Source organism: Oenanthe melanoleuca, chromosome 4 (genome assembly GCF_029582105.1).
Source record: "Oenanthe melanoleuca isolate GR-GAL-2019-014 chromosome 4, OMel1.0, whole genome shotgun sequence".
In the NCBI taxonomy this organism is placed as follows: Eukaryota; Metazoa; Chordata; class Aves; order Passeriformes; family Muscicapidae; genus Oenanthe; species Oenanthe melanoleuca.
The window spans coordinates 66,868,553-66,885,115 of record NC_079337.1 but is presented as its reverse complement, the minus strand read 5'-3'; the positions used below and the strand labels follow the sequence as shown (position 1 = coordinate 66,885,115).

At 49.2% G+C, this 16,563-nt stretch overlaps 1 protein-coding gene across 1 annotated transcript; it reads left to right on the top strand.

Moving 5' to 3' along the window:
* The first annotated feature begins 1,062 nt into the window (after window positions 1–1,062).
* On the top strand, window positions 1,063–16,283 carry PANK2 (pantothenate kinase 2). Its single transcript, XM_056489253.1, has 7 exons — window positions 1,063–1,362; window positions 9,892–10,244; window positions 11,336–11,589; window positions 12,453–12,629; window positions 12,852–12,975; window positions 14,503–14,628; window positions 15,267–16,283. The coding sequence occupies exons 1-7, from the start codon at window positions 1,152–1,154 to the stop codon at window positions 15,315–15,317; spliced, it is 1,296 nt and encodes a 431-aa protein (XP_056345228.1). The 5' UTR covers window positions 1,063–1,151; the 3' UTR covers window positions 15,318–16,283.
* Window positions 16,284–16,563: the final 280 nt, after the last annotated feature.

Genomic DNA, 16,563 nt, shown 5'->3' with positions numbered 1-16,563 from the left:
AGCAACCAGAATTCAGCAAATTTTCATGGAAATTATCACACCTTTGTGGAATGTTGGTCGCTGATCCTTAAGGTATCGAATTAATGCCTGAGGATTGTGGTGAGCTGGGATTACCCCGGGGCAGGTGAGGAGCACCCAGGGTCACCCACGCTCGGTGTGCTCTGGGTGTGACAGACAACAATCAACATTCCACATGGGAATCTCTATCGCGTTACAGTGGGAGCTGTTAGGTAATCCTGTAGTCTGGGAATCTGTATTTTCTTCCTGGGTTTTCATCCTGTTGGTTGTTGTCTCAATTTTTCCACCACCTGGGGGTTTCCTCCTATGATGACAAACGCGGTATCAGGGTTTAAAGAACAGGGATGTATCCACCTAGAATTATGTTGGGATGTAAAGGAGAGCTGAGGCTTTTAAGATCCTAGAAATAAATTCTTCCTTCTGAGGATGCTGAGGCCCTGGCACAGGGTGCCCAGAGAAGCTGTGGCTGCCCCTGGATCCTTGGAAGTGTCCAAGGCCAGGCTGGATGGGGCTTGGAACAACCTGGGCCAGTGGCAGGTGTCCCTGCCCATGGCAGGGGGGGGAATAGGATGGTTTTAAGGTCTGTTCAGGCCCGCCATGGGGGCTGGTGGCAGACCCGCCCCACGTCTATATGCAAATCATATTGAAATGAGCCCCTCCGCGCGGCCCGGCCCAGCCGAGCCTACTGCGGCTCTTCCCTTGGCCCCCCGCGTTGCCATGGTTACCCAGCTGTCAATCACCGCGCACTCTCCCGCCCCACCCGCAGATCTCTCTCGACATTGGGCGGTCGCCTTGTCAATCTGACCCCAGAAGAAGCCCATAGGCCAGCGCTGCCGCATATGGGCCCGCCTCTCCCAGGCGCACGCTTCCGATTGGGCAGCCGCGCTTGTCACTCTAAACGGCGACAGCAGGAGGCGGGCCCGGCTCCCCCCGCCGTGCAATAGCGGCCTCTCATTGGCACGTCCTGCTGTCGCTCTGCGCCGCGGGGGGCGCGGATTGGCGGCCGCCTCCCAGAGCGAACCGCCCCGCGGGGCCGTGCGGCGCAGGCGCGCCGGGGGCGGTGGCTGCGGCGGTGGCGGCTGAGCGCGGCCGGAGCGGGGCCGGGCGGCCCATGGGGCCGGGCCGCGCTGCCCATGGAGCCGCCGCGCAGCTGTGGCGATGGCGCGGAGGACGAGAAGAAGCCGCGGCGGCGCGGTGGCGGGGCGGACGCCGGGCCCTCCCAGCTGCGGCGGCGGAGCAGCGGCGGCGCGGCGGGCGCGGACAGCGCGGCGGGGCCGCAGCCCCGCGAACGCGGCGGGTCCGTGAGTCGGCAGCGGCGGGACTCGGTCCGCAAGAACCGCCCGCGTGAGTGCGAGGAGAGGGAAGGGTAGTGGGGGGGGGAGAGAAGGGGGGGCGGCTCAGGGGATGGGCAGGGAGGGGCGGGGTTTATGCTAATGAGGGCGGTGGGCGGGGCCGAAGGGCGTGGTCTGAGGGGTGTGGCCGGGGTGACATGGGGGGGCAGCGGGGCGGGAGGGGGACACGGGGACAGCGCACGGGGGCCGTGGGATGGGCAGCGTGGGGACAGCACGGCGGGGACACGGTGAGTGAGGATTTGTACAGCGCGGGCAGTATGGGGATGGCACAGTGGGGTGATGACATGGGCACAGCATGGCCAGTCTGGAGCACGATGGGGACACAGGGCAGTGGTGGCTTGTCCAGCATGGCCGGTGTGGGGACAGCACGGAGGGACACGGTGGGTGATGTCTTGTCCAGCATGGCCAGCTTGGGAACAGCACGGCTGGTCTGGGGACAGCACGGTGGGACAGTGCCGTGGGCTCTGCAGGCTGGGCTGAAGGATGGGACAAGCTGAACTCCAAGAGCTCGAGGAGGTTTAGGGTGAGGTGACACTTGCCTGGTGGGGCTCAGGTTCCCAAATTGGGGACCTTGGATGGGAGGGAAGGGAAGGCACCTGGTGGAAGAGGGTGAAGAAAAGAGCACAGCAGGACAGACAGAGGGACCAGGGTTTGAGGCTGTGGGGCTGGACTGGTAACTGCGAGAGCAAAGCAGTGGAGAGCAAAGGGGATAGTTTAAATTTTGGGAGGGAAGAATCTGACAGGTTTGGCAGGAGCTGGGCACAGAGCAAACCAAGCTTTCTAAGAGGAAAAAAAAAATCCCTAGAACCACGTATGTAATGTCCTACTGGAAACAGCAAAATGGATGGCAGCCTTCATTTTGGGAGCAGCAGGAGCTGCTGTGCAGGTGCCGTGGCTGTCCCTGACTTCAGCCATATTTGAGGAATAACCGAGAGATTATTCCTTGACTTCTGCTGGAGTCCTTCCTCCTGGAAGGAAATGGCCATACCCTGAAAATGAAACAGCCTTGGTGTAATTCCTTAGTACCTGCACAGCTGTTAAAAAGATGTGAGCAAAGAATCTGTGCTGGAAACAGGGATCAGGATTCTGCTGCATCTCAGCTGTGACTGGCAGTGCTGAGACACTGTTGTTACCATATTTATGGGAAGTTTTAAGAGTGTTCCTGCTCTATTTTTTGGTTGCTGATGAAAAGGGCAGCTTCTCTTCTGCCCTTAGTGTGAAAAATAGGAATAGAGGTCCATGAGGCTGTTAATTAGAGACCTGTTAAAAGGGACATGAAGGAGATCTCTGGTATGAAAATGAGGAAGGACTTGGAGCTCTGTGTCAGTGATGATTCTCCTCTGCCTTGCTCGGGGAGGTTTCTGTGTCTTCTCTGGAAAATGTGGATTAAAGTTGGGTGCTGAGAGTGGCATGGGATACTTTAAGGAAAAGAGGTGTTCTGGCAGCTTTCAGAAAAGGGTTTGGATCGAGTTTGGAAGGTCAGTGTGGTGTGATTCGGGATGACAGTAGAGCCTGACTTTCCTAAATTATTCTTGTGATAATTGGAAATGTGCTGGAGCAAGTGCATCCCTTAGCAGGACAATGCCTGATGTCACAATCAATCATGTTCTGGAGTTAAAACACTCCATCCCACCTTAAGGAAGACTCAAGCCAAAATGAAAGGAAAGCACTTAATGGGTGTGGGATCAAAAATGTCCTACTTTAGCTCCCACTTGTCTGCTGCTGGCATGTGGCAAACGAGCTGGGTGACCTTGAGGCTTGTCTTGCCTGGCTGTGCTGGCAGATGAGCCCTGCTTCCCCAGGAATGAAAGGATTTCAGCAGACTCCTGATCCTGCTTCCTCTGAGCCTGTCATGTACACTCAGGGCTGTGTCACTGCTGCATTTGGGATAAATCAGAAATTAACTGTGCACCCAGTATGTCAGCTGTGTGTCTTCATGCACCTTGGGCTTTTAAATTCCTTGGAAATTGAAATTCCCTCTTTGAAAGTGCTTGGGGACGTGGATTAGGGGTGAAGATGGCAGTGCTGTGTTAACAACTGGAATTGATCTTGGAGGTCTTTTCCAGCCTGAATGATTCTGTGAAATGTTTCCTGGTGCACTTGAAGGGCTTTATTGCAGACACTGGGATTTTTTGTGTGCTCCTGGCAGAAGAGGGAGAAGTCAAGGACGCTGTTGATCTCAGAAGTGTCCCTGAAAACATGAAGTGGAGATTTGCTGAAGCTTTGGAGTGTTGGGGAGTGTGACAGGATTATTAGTGCAGGCAGACACATCATACACAAAAATTTTATCAGTTTCAGGAACAATACAGGAAAATTCTCTTCTTGTTCTGAATTATCTGTTTTATTACTGAAATCCATATTTAAAAGTTGGACTGGGAAGACTCCAGATGAGTAATGAGGATACTCCCATCATGGTTCATAAGGGAACTGTGGCTGTGGGCAGGGTGAAGTGCCAGGCAGAAACCTGATGATGGTCATAATGAGCAAGGGAATGTTTTTTTAATGAATCTTTTTTATTAGAGAAAGAGATCAGTGTTTCAGTTCATCAGCTTTTCCCCTTCTTCCACTCTCTTCCTGCTCATCCTGAAATCTTGGGATATGCAACAGAGATGAATTTAGGTTATTTTCCTGGTGAGCAAAATGTGCTTCTCCCTTCTGTAGCTTGTCTGTTTGTTTGTTTCCTGAGAAAATACTCTTTTTCTCAACTGATCCCTTTTTAAAATATTTTAGTATATTCTGTCAGGATCGTGCAAAGACATAATGGACATATGACTTTAAATTTCCAATTTACAAAATATCCAAGAAAAAGTAAAAATAAAATGCTGATTTGCCACCTTTTTGGTAGTACAGAATTTAAGCTTTGATGTTTAAATATATTTTTCTGTTTTGGAATGGTGTATGAAATATGAATTCCTATCAGAGCCTGCTTTTAGGGATGGGAGGACATGTAGACTTAGTGTCACTTTATATTAAATGCTAATGAATTGTATTTTTCTCTCAGCTGTAAAATTTCCAGCATGGTGTAACACTATTAAAATATAATATTGAATATTTCAGAGTAAGCCTAGAGGTGCTGTCACACACTGAACTAAATCATCAGACTAATCTTTTTAGCTCCTGATATAATTGGCTCAGAAGTTAAGGATCACTCTGAAATACAACTCGAGCTGCTTGTTTTGTGATGAAAATCCACCATGGAGATCTTTAATTATATCACCTCTTTCATCTTGACAGTTCTGCAGCTTCCAGAATAAGTCTGTTGAGGGCTTTTTTATTTACATAGTGTCCAATTTTATGAAGTAATTTACATATCAGATAAAGGCAATTGCTTTTTATTGCCCTGAAGATCTTACAGTCTGACTGCAAAAGGGGTTTGAAGGGAGGGTGGCAGCTCTTGCTGTGGGCACCCAAAGTGTCCTGGAGGTTTTCTGGGATTGTTTAGTCAGAGCTGTGAGCCCTTAACTTTGTTGGCAGACCAGTCTTTGTTTGTTGCTGCATATCCATAGATCTGCCCCTGAGAAGAAGGTTTGTTTTGAAGACAAAGAGCTGTTTATATGAAAACATATTGAGAGAGCTGCTTTTAAAATTGCTCAAAGAAAGCAAAAAGTTTGTCAGGCCAATGGTTTGGGTTGGGAGGGACCTTCAAGACCAGCTCATTCCACACCTTCCATTAGTACAGTTTGCTCCCAACTGGCCTTGGGCACTTCCAGGAATGGGGCAACCACAGCTTCTCTGCCCAGCTCACTGAGAATGGGATTCATGGCTCTCATCCTCTACAAAAGCAGCAGAGTTTCTTTAAGGGGACAGATTGCAGAAGGTATGGAGCTGAGAGCAGATGATTTCCTGCCTTTCTAGAAATGCCCAAACACCCAAGGAACACCTAAACACTTCCCAGAAGGTGCTGGGCAGGAGGAGAGCCCAGAGGTCCATACAGTGAGTGGTGTGCTTCCCATGCCAGCCTTGGGATTTGCCATCCTCCCTTCCTTCTGTGGCTGGTGGGTGCTTGGAAAGGAGACATGTGAGGCTCTTCCTTCACAGAGAGCTCCAAGGAGCAGCAGGGAGGAGGTGATGAGAGGCAGCCTTTGCATTTCCTGCCCTGGTGTCTGGTTATTCCAGCAGAACCTTCTGACTGAGCACAGTCAGCCTCGGGGATGCCCAGAGGGCTCCTGGATACCAGCAGTTCTCCTGCTGCTCCTCCAGATCTGCAGCAGCTCTCTTGGAAAAAATTCTTTAGAGGCTTAAAAGGGAGGAAATCTCTGGATGGCTTTCATCTGCAGGGAAAAAGAAAAAAAATGGGTGTTTGAGGAGAAATCTTGGTGGCAGATGGTGGTGGCGTTGATCCAGGAGAGCTTCCTCCTCCCTCCCTTGGATTTTTCTGGTTCTCAGATATGGAAGAGCTGTTGCTGCTCTGCATGTTCCTGTTGGATGATTTCCTGTAAGTGTCAGGAAAAAATCCCCAGTTCTTCATGTCCTTGGAAAAATTTCCTCCTCTTGTTTGTGTGCCATTCCCCCTTTCCTACAAAAAAGGGTTTATAAGGAAGTTTTATTTTTTCAATGGATTGAGTTCTCCAACAGGTGTTACTGTGTAGGGAATCCTCAGCCTGGGAAAGGAGTACTTAATTTTGAGCTTAATTTTGCTTCTTCCTTGGATTCTTAACCTGTGGCTGGGATGTGTATAATGAGAGATTCATAATTAATAGCCATTTGGGGTAAGTTAATTACCTTAATAGTCAGTCTTTTTGAATTTATCCCTGGTGACTTAGGGAAGGTACAGCTGAGCTGCTGGCAGATGGAGAGCACCAGCTGCTCTGTGCAGAGCCTTTCCAGCCAGGGAGGTGTGAGCCAGCTCTGCTCAGAAGTTGGGTCCCACTTCAGGGGCTTGGATTTGCTTTTTAGGGCCAGTGCTGAGTGGAGATAGTGACCCCTGAGCCCAGCCTGGCTGCAGTTACTCCCAGCTCTGCTGGCATCATTCCTGTTTCCCTGTTCCTGGTGAGACAGATAGTGGATAACTGGTGTGGTTTAACTCCCTGCTTAATATTCTGCCCAAATAAAAACTAAATTTATATATGATAATAAATGAAAGGTCTTGATGGTGCTGTGTTTAGGATGAAATTTCCAAGGAAATTGCTCTTTTTTTTTTTTTTTTTTTTTTGTGACCAGGAAAGCTGCCTAAGCTGATGGACCCAGTTGGTGTTTGCATTGAAATCTAGAAGGTTTGTGTGGCTGAGTGTAGGAGTTTGTGAGCTTCTCTACCAACTTTAAAACAAATATGTTGTTTTCTGAAGCTGTGCATGTGCTGCCAGCTGAGTGCTGGGAAGTGGGAGCCTGTTAGCCTGTGATGGAGCAGCTCCTGTGGCATTTTCAGGCATATGGCTTCAGAGCACTGTGGTTTTGGATGTTTGTCTTTCCTGCTGCACATCAGTGAGGCCATCTCTGAGTCCCCAGCCTCTGCCCTCTCCTCATTTTTACCCCTGTGTAGCATGGCAGAGGGAGTCTGGGGGGAAGATGTTTTTTAAAAAAGCCCAGTGGACTTTAGAATGCAGAAATCAAATGGCATGTTCTGACAGGAACAAATCATAGAATCAGGGAATGGTTTGGGTGGGAAGGGACCTTAAAGAGCATCTGCCTCCAGTCCCCTGCCTTGGACACAGAGATACCTCCCACTACCCCAGGCTGCTCCAAGCCCCATCCAGCCTGACCTTGGACACTTCCAGGGATCCAGGGGCAGCCACAGCTTCTCTGGGCACCCTGTGCCAGGGCCTCCCCACCCTCACAAGGAAGAATTTCTAATATATAAATGTCTCCTTTTAGTTTAAAACCTTTCCCCTTTGTCTTGGCACTATCTGTCTGTGTAAAAGTCCTTGGATTGCTCCTGCTCTCTCCCTCTGTTGGGCTGCCATTCAGATTCCTTTCCCTTTCATTCATGAAAAGTTATTTTTGTGTCTGTTCTTGTTTGAAGTAAATGCCTGCGAAATGGAGAGTGATTGGGATTTGGATGTGTCTCTGAAAATAGAGCTTGCATCTTCTTTCAAGATTTCCTTTGGTGATGGTTGGGGGTGGCCTCTATGGAAATACATAAAAATAACTTGGTGGATTAAAAATACTGTGGGGAGCTGCTGGTGCCAGCAGCTCCTGGGAGCTGGAAAGCTCTGGAAGGACCTGTACAGCCACCAGATAAATCTGCCTGGGAGAGAATGTGTCCTCCAACTTGTCAGGCTGCTGCCTGTGCAAAGATTGTTCCCTGAAGAGCCTGACACGAGGGATTCTTGCTCCAAAGGGAGAGGAAAGAGAGCTTCTCCATGTTCCAGCCTTATCTGTTTGCAGATAAGGAATTTTGCTAAAGCCCAAGATGTTCTTTTCCACAGGAACGTTGGTAACATCTACACTGGAGTGAGTCCAGGGCAGGGAATGGAGCTGGGGAAGGGTTTGCAGCTCCAGGAGCAGCTGAGGGAGCTGGAAAGGGGCTCAGCCTGGAGAAAAGGGGGATCAGGGGGGACCTTGTGGCTCTGCACAACTCCCTGACAGGAGGGGACACCGAGGGGGTCGGGCTCTGGGAACAGGGGAGAGGGAATGGCCTCAGGCTGAGCAGGGGAGGTTTGGATTGGATATTTGGGAACATTTCCAGCTCAGAAGAGTGGTCAAGCATTGGCACAGCTGCCCCATGGCAGTGTTGGAGTCCCCACCCCTACAGGGAGTTAGAAACCATGTGGATGTGGCACTTGGGGACATGGGTCACTGGTGGCCTTGGCAGTGCTGGGTTAATGGCTGGGTTGTGGAGGTCTTCTCCAACGTTTATGATTCCATTATTCAGGTGTATTTTCTAAGAGTTCCTTTTTTCCTTTTGGAAGCTCCATAAGGGTTGAATCCTGCTCCCATGAGCCCTGACATGTGGCTGCATTTTTCCATTTGCTCTGGAGCCCGTGCATCTCGTTAGCTCCAGCCTGTCCTTTAGCTCATTAATGGTGATATTAATCTGTTCCAGTTCCCAGCTCTAATCGCAGATTCCATCAGATCAGGGGTTTCTCTTGATCTTTTCCAAGAAGCTCATTATCTAACACAGCTGTAAATGTTGCTGGGCCTGACACTGATGCATATTTTGTACCATGGGGGAATTTGGCTAATAAAATAATCCAGTTAGACATTTGTTTTTGCCTCCCTGCGGCATCTTAGATTACTTGTCTACCTCAGCTCTGTGTTGTAATTAGGGAAGGTTTGTACATCCCTTTGATGTAAAAGCACTGGTGTTATCCATGGCTCTGGCTCTGGTTCAGAGCTTGGGAAAAGGAATAGCTGGGGATTAAACCTGTAACAGGATCTGGCAGGGCTGTGGAAGCTGTCAGACCTGTGGGGAGGGATGTCAGTGTTTGAGTGTTGTACAGCAGATATTGGGAGCTCCTGAACATGGGGGATCTCTGAACAGAAGGAGTGTCTTGTCAGAGACAGCATTCCTGAAAATGGAGAGACCACATGGGTCCCTTAGAGAACTGCTTCCATTCATTCCATGAAAATTGTTTTCAGCAGAATCCCAGGATGGTTTGGGTGGGAAAGGACCCACAGACCATCAAGTTCCAGCCCCCTCCCAGGGGTAGGGGCACCTTCCACTAGAGAGGTGCTGGTGCTGTGGCTGTGCCATACCCTGTCTCATTTTGCCTTTGTCTTCTCTCTCCAGTTGTGAGGTTCTCAGACCTCCAGTGCTCTGAGCACCTACTCCAGAGCTCTTGGCTCCTACTTTGTTGGGTTATCTTAAATAAGCAAGCAGCTAATGGTTGCTAAGGTTATTTATTACAAAGCACATCAGTCTCAAAAGGCAACAGCAGACAAGCAATGGCAAAGCAGCTAGCAAAGCAATAAGCAAACGCCTAGAAGCCCTGGCCAATGCCAATGGCTAAAAGCCAAAGGCTAAAAGCACCAACTCTCCCCAGTACAAAGTCTTATCTAGGATTTTTCCAACAAGCTAAGATGGCAAACTCGGACCACCACTCCTTAACCTGTTAGAATTCTAGTTTCTTACCACACCAGGTTACATATAAAACTACAAATACAACCTGGCTTGTTCTATGTGAAAAATATGAGCAATATTCTTACTGTAGCTCTATTATGTCTAAGCACTGTCTACCACTGTGGGCCTGGAGCCTCTACTGAAGATATCAGTATGTTTCAACCTTCCCTAGAACTCGAGCTGCTACTGTGGAATTCAGACCTTTCACTTACTAAAAGCATTAGAACTCACCCTAAAATTACTGACTTACTTCTACTTAAATGTCTACTTTATGTGTGAGTGGCTTAATATACTTCAATCCATCCAAAGGCTTTAATTCAATCCCTGCACTCTGATTTCTGACTCACTGGCTCCAGCTGCTTTCAGCAGAATCCCAGGATGGTTTGGGTGGGAAGGGACCCCACAGACCATCAAGTTTCAACCTCCTCCCAGGAGTAGGACAGCTTCCCCTAGAGAGGTGCTGGTGCTGTGGCTGTGCCATACCCTGTCTCATTTTTTCTTTCTCTTCTCTTCTCTCTCCAGTCTTCCCCTGGTTCGGCTTGGACATCGGAGGGACCTTGGTCAAACTGGTTTATTTTGAACCCAAAGACATCACAGCTGAAGAAGAAGAGGAAGAAGTGGAAAACCTGAAAAGCATCCGCAAATACCTGACCTCCAACGTAGCCTACGGCTCCACGGGCATCCGGGACGTGCACCTGGAGCTGAGGGAGCTGACGCTGTGTGGGCGCAAAGGCAATCTGCACTTTATACGCTTTCCTACCCATGACATGCCTGCTTTTATCCACATGGGGAGCCAAAAGCACTTCTCGAGCCTCCACACCACCTTATGTGCCACGGGAGGTGGAGCCTACAAATTTGAGCAGGATTTTCGCACAGTAGGCATTTTTGGCTTCTATACCATTAGGATCTGCTAGTGACCTTTCTTTGAAAGCTGAAAACTTGCTCTGCACGCTCTGAAACGTCTCTAAATCTTTGTTCTGGTGCTGTCCTTAACAAGTTAAACTTGGCATGTGGAGTCAAGTTGGCATCTCCAAATTAAAACACTTCCTGGCCTGAATGTAACTGTAAAATTATTCACTAATGATCTTCCTCTCTATTTCTAAATCTCTTCTTATGCTAATCTCAGTCTTTTTGGTTTATTTTTTTGCTCATTGTTGTCTTTCTCCTGCTTTATTTTCTTCCTTTGCTCACCTGATTTCATTTCTAACACCTGTGTGAATGAGCTGGTTGAGGTTCAGGCAGATTTGGTGGTAGATGTAACTGTCAGGAAGTTCATAGCTGGGGTTGGACATCATCATGTGGCTTCATTCTGAGTGGGATCCTTGTTCATGATGAAAAACTTGTGATAAATATTTGTTTAGTCAGAGCTTGGAAAAATGCAAATAAAGGGGCTTTTATAGAATCACTAAGGGTGAAAAGCCCTCTAAGATCATCAAATTCAGCCATTCCCCCAGCACTGCCAAGGCCATCTCTGCCCCATGTCCCCATGGCCGTTAAATCCCTCCAGGGATGGGGATTCTACCACTGTCCTGGGCAACACAACTGTTTCTGTTAAGTTTTTCCTAATATCCAATTTTGTGTGGTCAAGGGAGTGACATGAGGGGAAGATGATTTTATAACTTCCTTGCTGGTTTTTGATGTTCCTTTGGATGGGTTTTGTGGGGTATTTTGGTCAAACACTCTAAGTCCCTCCTGGCTTTTCACACCAGTGCCTCAGCATCAGGCCTGTGGGAGTTGCTGGAATTCTCTGTGTCCATTGTGGATGCAGATTGTTTTCCCCTGTTCCACACCTGAGGGCTGTGGCACTCAGGAGTCCTTGTGCTCTCCTGTGATCCTTTCAGCCTCTGCAGGGAGCATGGCATGAGCTGGATTGAGCTGGCAGTGAATGCATTTTTCCAGCCCTGAGCATAAACACTTCAAATCCCTGGCTACTCCTTAAATATTCCTCTTTTTTCCTTCCCACCAGATGGGTGACCTTGAGCTCTGTAAGCTGGATGAGCTGGATTGCCTTGTCAAAGGAATGCTGTACATTGATTCTGTGGGATTCAATGGACACTCAGAGTGTTACTATTTTGAGAACCCCACGGATGCTGAGAGGTGCCAGAAGCTCCCATTCAACCTGGAGAATCCTTATCCTCTCCTTCTGGTCAACATTGGCTCAGGGGTCAGCATTTTGGCTGTCTATTCCAAAGACAACTACAAACGGGTAACAGGCACCAGGTGAGTGCTGGGGGATAAAAGGATTTTGATTTTAGGCTTTGGAGCACATTCCTGCTTTGTAAATGGCATTTTCAGTAAAGGTGGTGAGGGGAATGACCAAGCTCCTGCTCTTACTGCAGATCCCTCCTGGAAAAGAGGATCTGGATTTCATGGTTTGGTGTCTTTACTGCAGCCAGTCTCCTTCAAAGCTGGTTTTTCAGGACTTTAAGGGCTTTATTTATGTATTTTTTGAGATCACATGGTTTGGGATTGTTAACAACTCAGCTGTGATCCAAGAAGTCAGGATCTCCATCCTGATTTCCAAAATTTGACAGATTTTGGTTGAAGGGATAATGGCATAGCAGTAATTCCCCAGTTGCTGCCCATGTTGAAGATGTGGCTTTTGTGTCCTGGCAAAGCCATAGAGTTCTGTGCCTTTAAGCTTTCCTGGGTTCCCTGGAAGATAATAGTAGTAATAATAATGATAATGATTATAATTTAAAATTCCTTCAGTACAGTTCTTACTAGACATTATTGCAGACATTTACATGTGCTGTAAAGTGAACAAGACAGGGTTTCCCCCCCAACTTTTGGATATCTCTGCCCTGACACTCCAGTTATCCCTCAGGACTAACATTTATTTTAAGATGAACATCTCTGGATGCTGGAAAGAAAATGGACAGTGTAAGATTAAAAAAATGGAGGTCTCATTTCACAATATGATCTGTTCAGAAGGCTGTGAGGGATGATACCTGAGAGGAACAGACTTTATGGAAAATGCATGGTTCTCTAAAATAAAGAGGTTGGGAATGGGGTGACTTGAGCTGACTGGGATGCAGAGCTGAGCAATCTGAGCTTTCACTTTCATTTTGCTTTACTTGCAGCCTTGGAGGGGGAACCTTCTTTGGCCTCTGCTGCCTTCTGACAGGCTGCTCCACGTTTGAGGAGGCCCTGGAGATGGCATCCCACGGGGACAGCACCAAGGTGGACAAGCTGGTCAGGGACATCTACGGAGGGGACTACGAGCGCTTCGGGCTGCCAGGCTGGGCTGTGGCATCCAGGTAACACCTGCCTGCAGCTCTTCCCCTGGAGATCCTGCAAGGATGAAAAACTGCATTTATGGCCTTAGGAGAGCAAGCATTCATAAAAGATCTAAGTTATGGATAGCAATGTTTTTTAAAGTCAGAGATCAGTCCTTCAATGAATCACTTTGGTTAAATTAGCATTTCCCATTTTCTCCTGGAACTCTGATGGTGTCTTTAACCCCAAAACTGTCTTTACAGCTTTGGAAACATGATGAGCAAGGAGAAGAGGGAATCTGTCAGCAAGGAGGACCTGGCCAGGGCCACTTTAATCACCATCACCAACAACATTGGCTCCATAGCACGGATGTGTGCCCTGAACGAGGTATTCTGGGAATCCTTCCCCTGCTCCCTGCCTCAGACCTCACCTGCTGCTGCTGCCTGCTTGAGGAGTGTGCCTCTCTTTGGGAACAGCTCTGGGAGCCAGTGGAGAGGAGGAAAGCAGGGACAGAGGGGGTAGAGCTGGGTGTCTTCTCCTGTGTTGTTTCTATGAGTTGTTCTGGATTTCCTGGCCAAGCCCTGCCTCTGCCACGTTGCTGCATCTTTGTGCTTTCAGCTTCTTTACAGTGCTGCCTTGTTGCATTCATGTCAAGCAGCATTGTACAGGGCTATGAAAGAGCAGAGACATGCTCTGCACTCCATCCTGAGCCTGCTTCCACGGGATGGGCTGATGGCATCCAGCATCCTCCTGACTCCTCTGGCTCTTGTTGCAGCCAAAATGAGGCAAGACGTGTCCTAAACAGCCTTGCTTGTAAAATATCTGCTAATTCCTTGCTCTGGAGCTCAGCTGAATGAAAAGAGGATCCTGAATAATTCAGGATGGGGAGGGAAGGAAAACCAATAGAAGGATGCAAGTGTAGGAGCAGGTAACACTCAATCCTGATTCCTCAGAAAGAGGAGGAACGAATTATTTTCATGTTGATGAACAAGTAAGTTTCAGAGCTTGGATCAGAACTATTTTGGGATGGAAAAGTAAGGCTGGAAGTCTGATTTAAATCCAAAATAATCACTTGGTTGGTCTTTTTCTTTCCTTAAAAATTGTGTTGGTTTATGGACTCCTAATTAGTTTTTTCCCCCCAGTTTAACAGTAGAGTTACCCAGCTATTTCATAATGAATCAAAGGCCAGAGCTGGGAGGAGGGATGGGATGATCAGTGTTCCCAAGCTGCATAAGGATTTTGTAGGAAAATCAGCTATTCTGTCCAGATTCCTGAGTTAGAAATGCTGTGGTTTGGCCTGGGAATTTCTGGGAGAGTCTGAGGGAAAGGATGGCTTAAAATGGCCTGGTCCTGCTTTCTGATGGAACTGTGTGTGGTGTTCTGCACATTCTGCCAGACACTTTCAGCAGGAACTTAATTCATAGAATTTCAGAGCCATTTAGGTTGGAGAAATCCTTTAAGATCATCCAGTCCAACCATTCCCCCAGCACTGCCAGGGCCACCACTGCCCCATGTCCCCAAGTGCTACATCCACATGGTTTCTAAATCCCTGCAGGGATGGGGACTCCCACACTGTCATGGGGCAGCTGTGCCAATGCTTGACCACTCTTTTCCATGAAGAAATGTTCCCAAATATCCAATCTAAACCTCCTGCCCAGCCTGAGGCTGTTCCCTTTCCTCTTGTCCCTGTTCCCTTTTCTCAGATCCCAAATCCCCCCCGGTGTCCCCTCCTGTCAGGGAGTTGTGCAGAGCCACAGGGTCCCCCTGATCCCCCTTTTCTCCAGGCTGAGCCCCTTTCCAGCTCCCTCAGCTGCTCCTGGTGCTCCAGACCCTTCCCAACATGGGGTTTGAATCACTGCAACAGAAAGTGGAACTGAGCTTTAACATCCTTTCTGTTTCCCCTCTCACTTGCAGAACATCAACCGTGTGGTGTTCGTGGGCAACTTCCTTCGGATCAACACCATCTCCATGAGGCTCCTGGCCTATGCCCTGGACTACTGGTCAAAGGGACAGTTAAAAGCACTTTTCTTGGAACATGAGGTAAAAATTCCTTTTTAAAATTTGTCTCGTGGCAAAATTCAAATCTTTGGAGTGCTCTGGAAACAGCCATGTGGAGCTGTTTCATGCATACAGTGCAGGAGGTGCTCAGGGCTTTGCTGCTACAGCCACAGCTGAATTTTATTTTATTTTCTATTTTATAATCTACCTCCCTGTAGTTGTATCTTTGCCCTCTCCTTTGTATGTTGTTAAAATTACACTGTGTGTAATAGCCTGGAGAAGGGAAGGCTCCAGAGAGACTCCAGTGCCTACAGGAGCTCCAATAGAGCTGGAGAGGGACTGGGGACAAGGGGTGGAGGGACAGGACACAGGGAATGGCTCCCACTGCCAGAGGGGGCAGGGTTGGATGGGATATTGGGGAGGAATTTTTCCCTGTAAGGGTGATGAGGCCCTGGAATGGGGGCTCTGGAGGGGAAGCTGTGGCTGCCCCTGGGTCCCTGGAAGTGGCCAAGGCCAGGCTGGATGGGGCTTGGAGCCTCCTGGGCTATGGAAGGTGTCCCTGCCCATGGCAGGGTGGCACTGGGTATTTCTGAGATCCTTTCCAGCCCAGCTGTTCCCTGTTCTGTGGCACTGCTGTTGCTGTGGCAGTGTGTGCTTCACTGGCTGTTCCATGTCCCCAGGGTTACTTCGGTGCAGTTGGTGCCCTGCTGGGACTGCTGGACTCAGCCTGACCCTGTGCAGGATCTGTGTTGGACCACTGGATTCAGGACACTCCTGGGCCACTGAGCCCTTGCTTTGGGAGTCACTGAGCCCATGTTTCTTGTCACAGCCCCACTGAGACTGTCCCACTGTGGTGGCCTGTGGGGACAGGTGTCTGTAGGAGCTGAGATCACCTGGGATTACAGCACAGGTTTGTTCCAAAGGATGTGATTGGAGTAGATGGGCTGGGTGTGGGGGTGCATGGGAAGGTCTGTGGGGCATTTCAGTCACATGGAATTGCCCTTTTTGGGTAGTTCTACTCCATGTTTAATGATGGTGACAAAGCAGAGCAGGAGCACTTTGCTCCTTCCCTTGGAGTCCCAGTGCCCAGGTCAGTTCTGTGCTCACAACCAGAGGTTCTCCATGTGCTGGAAAATGGTCTGGGAATGGGGAAGAGACCAGCAGAGCCCTGCTGAGTGTAACTGACTCCATCTGGCCCCCTGGATCCACACTGGGACACAGCTGTGCTGGCAGCCAGGCTTCCTTTGCCCCTGTTCACACCCTTCTCTCCGTCCTGGGGACAGGAGCTGCAGCACAGCACAGATCTGTGCCTCAGGCTGGTCCCATTCCAGCCTCCAGCACTCCTGCACAGGCCTCAGCACCTGTGGGATGGTGTCAGGGGTGTCTGTCAGCCTCCAGCCTTGAGATTTGAGGATGGAATAGGGATATTTGTTATTTCTCTGTTACCAAACTCCACCAAAGAGACACTTCCTTCAGTCACACTCGGATCTCTGTAATATTCCATGTTACATTTATTAATGGCTACACTCCTGTCACTTTGGGGGAATTCTCCCCTTTCCCTGCATGCTGTACTTGCTCTTTTCCCTGTGCATGCTGCCACACAGCCTGCCAGCAGGGTACTGCAGTGTGGAGCCCCTGTGGAAGCTGCACCCTCGGGAGGGGGGTTGGATGGATCCTGCATGCTCAATAAACACTCTCTAAAAGCAATGAGGTATCTGCCCCTTCCCTTGGGATGTCAGCTCGTGGAGACACAGCTCTGCAAGTGCTCTGCCTTCCCAGTGAGCAGCTCTGTGGAGCACAGGGAAAGCTCCTCAGATCCTTCATGGTGTCAGGGTTTATCCCAGGGTATCACCCTGACCCCAACACACCCTTCCAGTCCTGGTTTCATCCCAGAAAAAAACAATTCCCAGCTCTGATCCCCCTGGGAGCCTGGCTGGAGGTGCTGGGCAGCCCTGAGCCCTTCCCTGCCCTGTGAAT

What these genes read in the sequence shown, in the direction of transcription:
- PANK2 (XM_056489253.1), top strand. Translation starts at nt 1,152, where the DNA reads ATGGAGCCGCCGCGCAGCTGTGGCGATGGCGCGGAGGACGAGAAGAAG. An exon ending in GGCTGGGCTGTGGCATCCAG is followed by an intron (nt 12,630 to 12,851) that starts GTAACACCTGCC and finishes CTGTCTTTACAG; the next exon opens with CTTTGGAAACATGATGAGCA. An exon ending in GGATGTGTGCCCTGAACGAG is followed by an intron (nt 12,976 to 14,502) that starts GTATTCTGGGAA and finishes TCTCACTTGCAG; the next exon opens with AACATCAACCGTGTGGTGTT.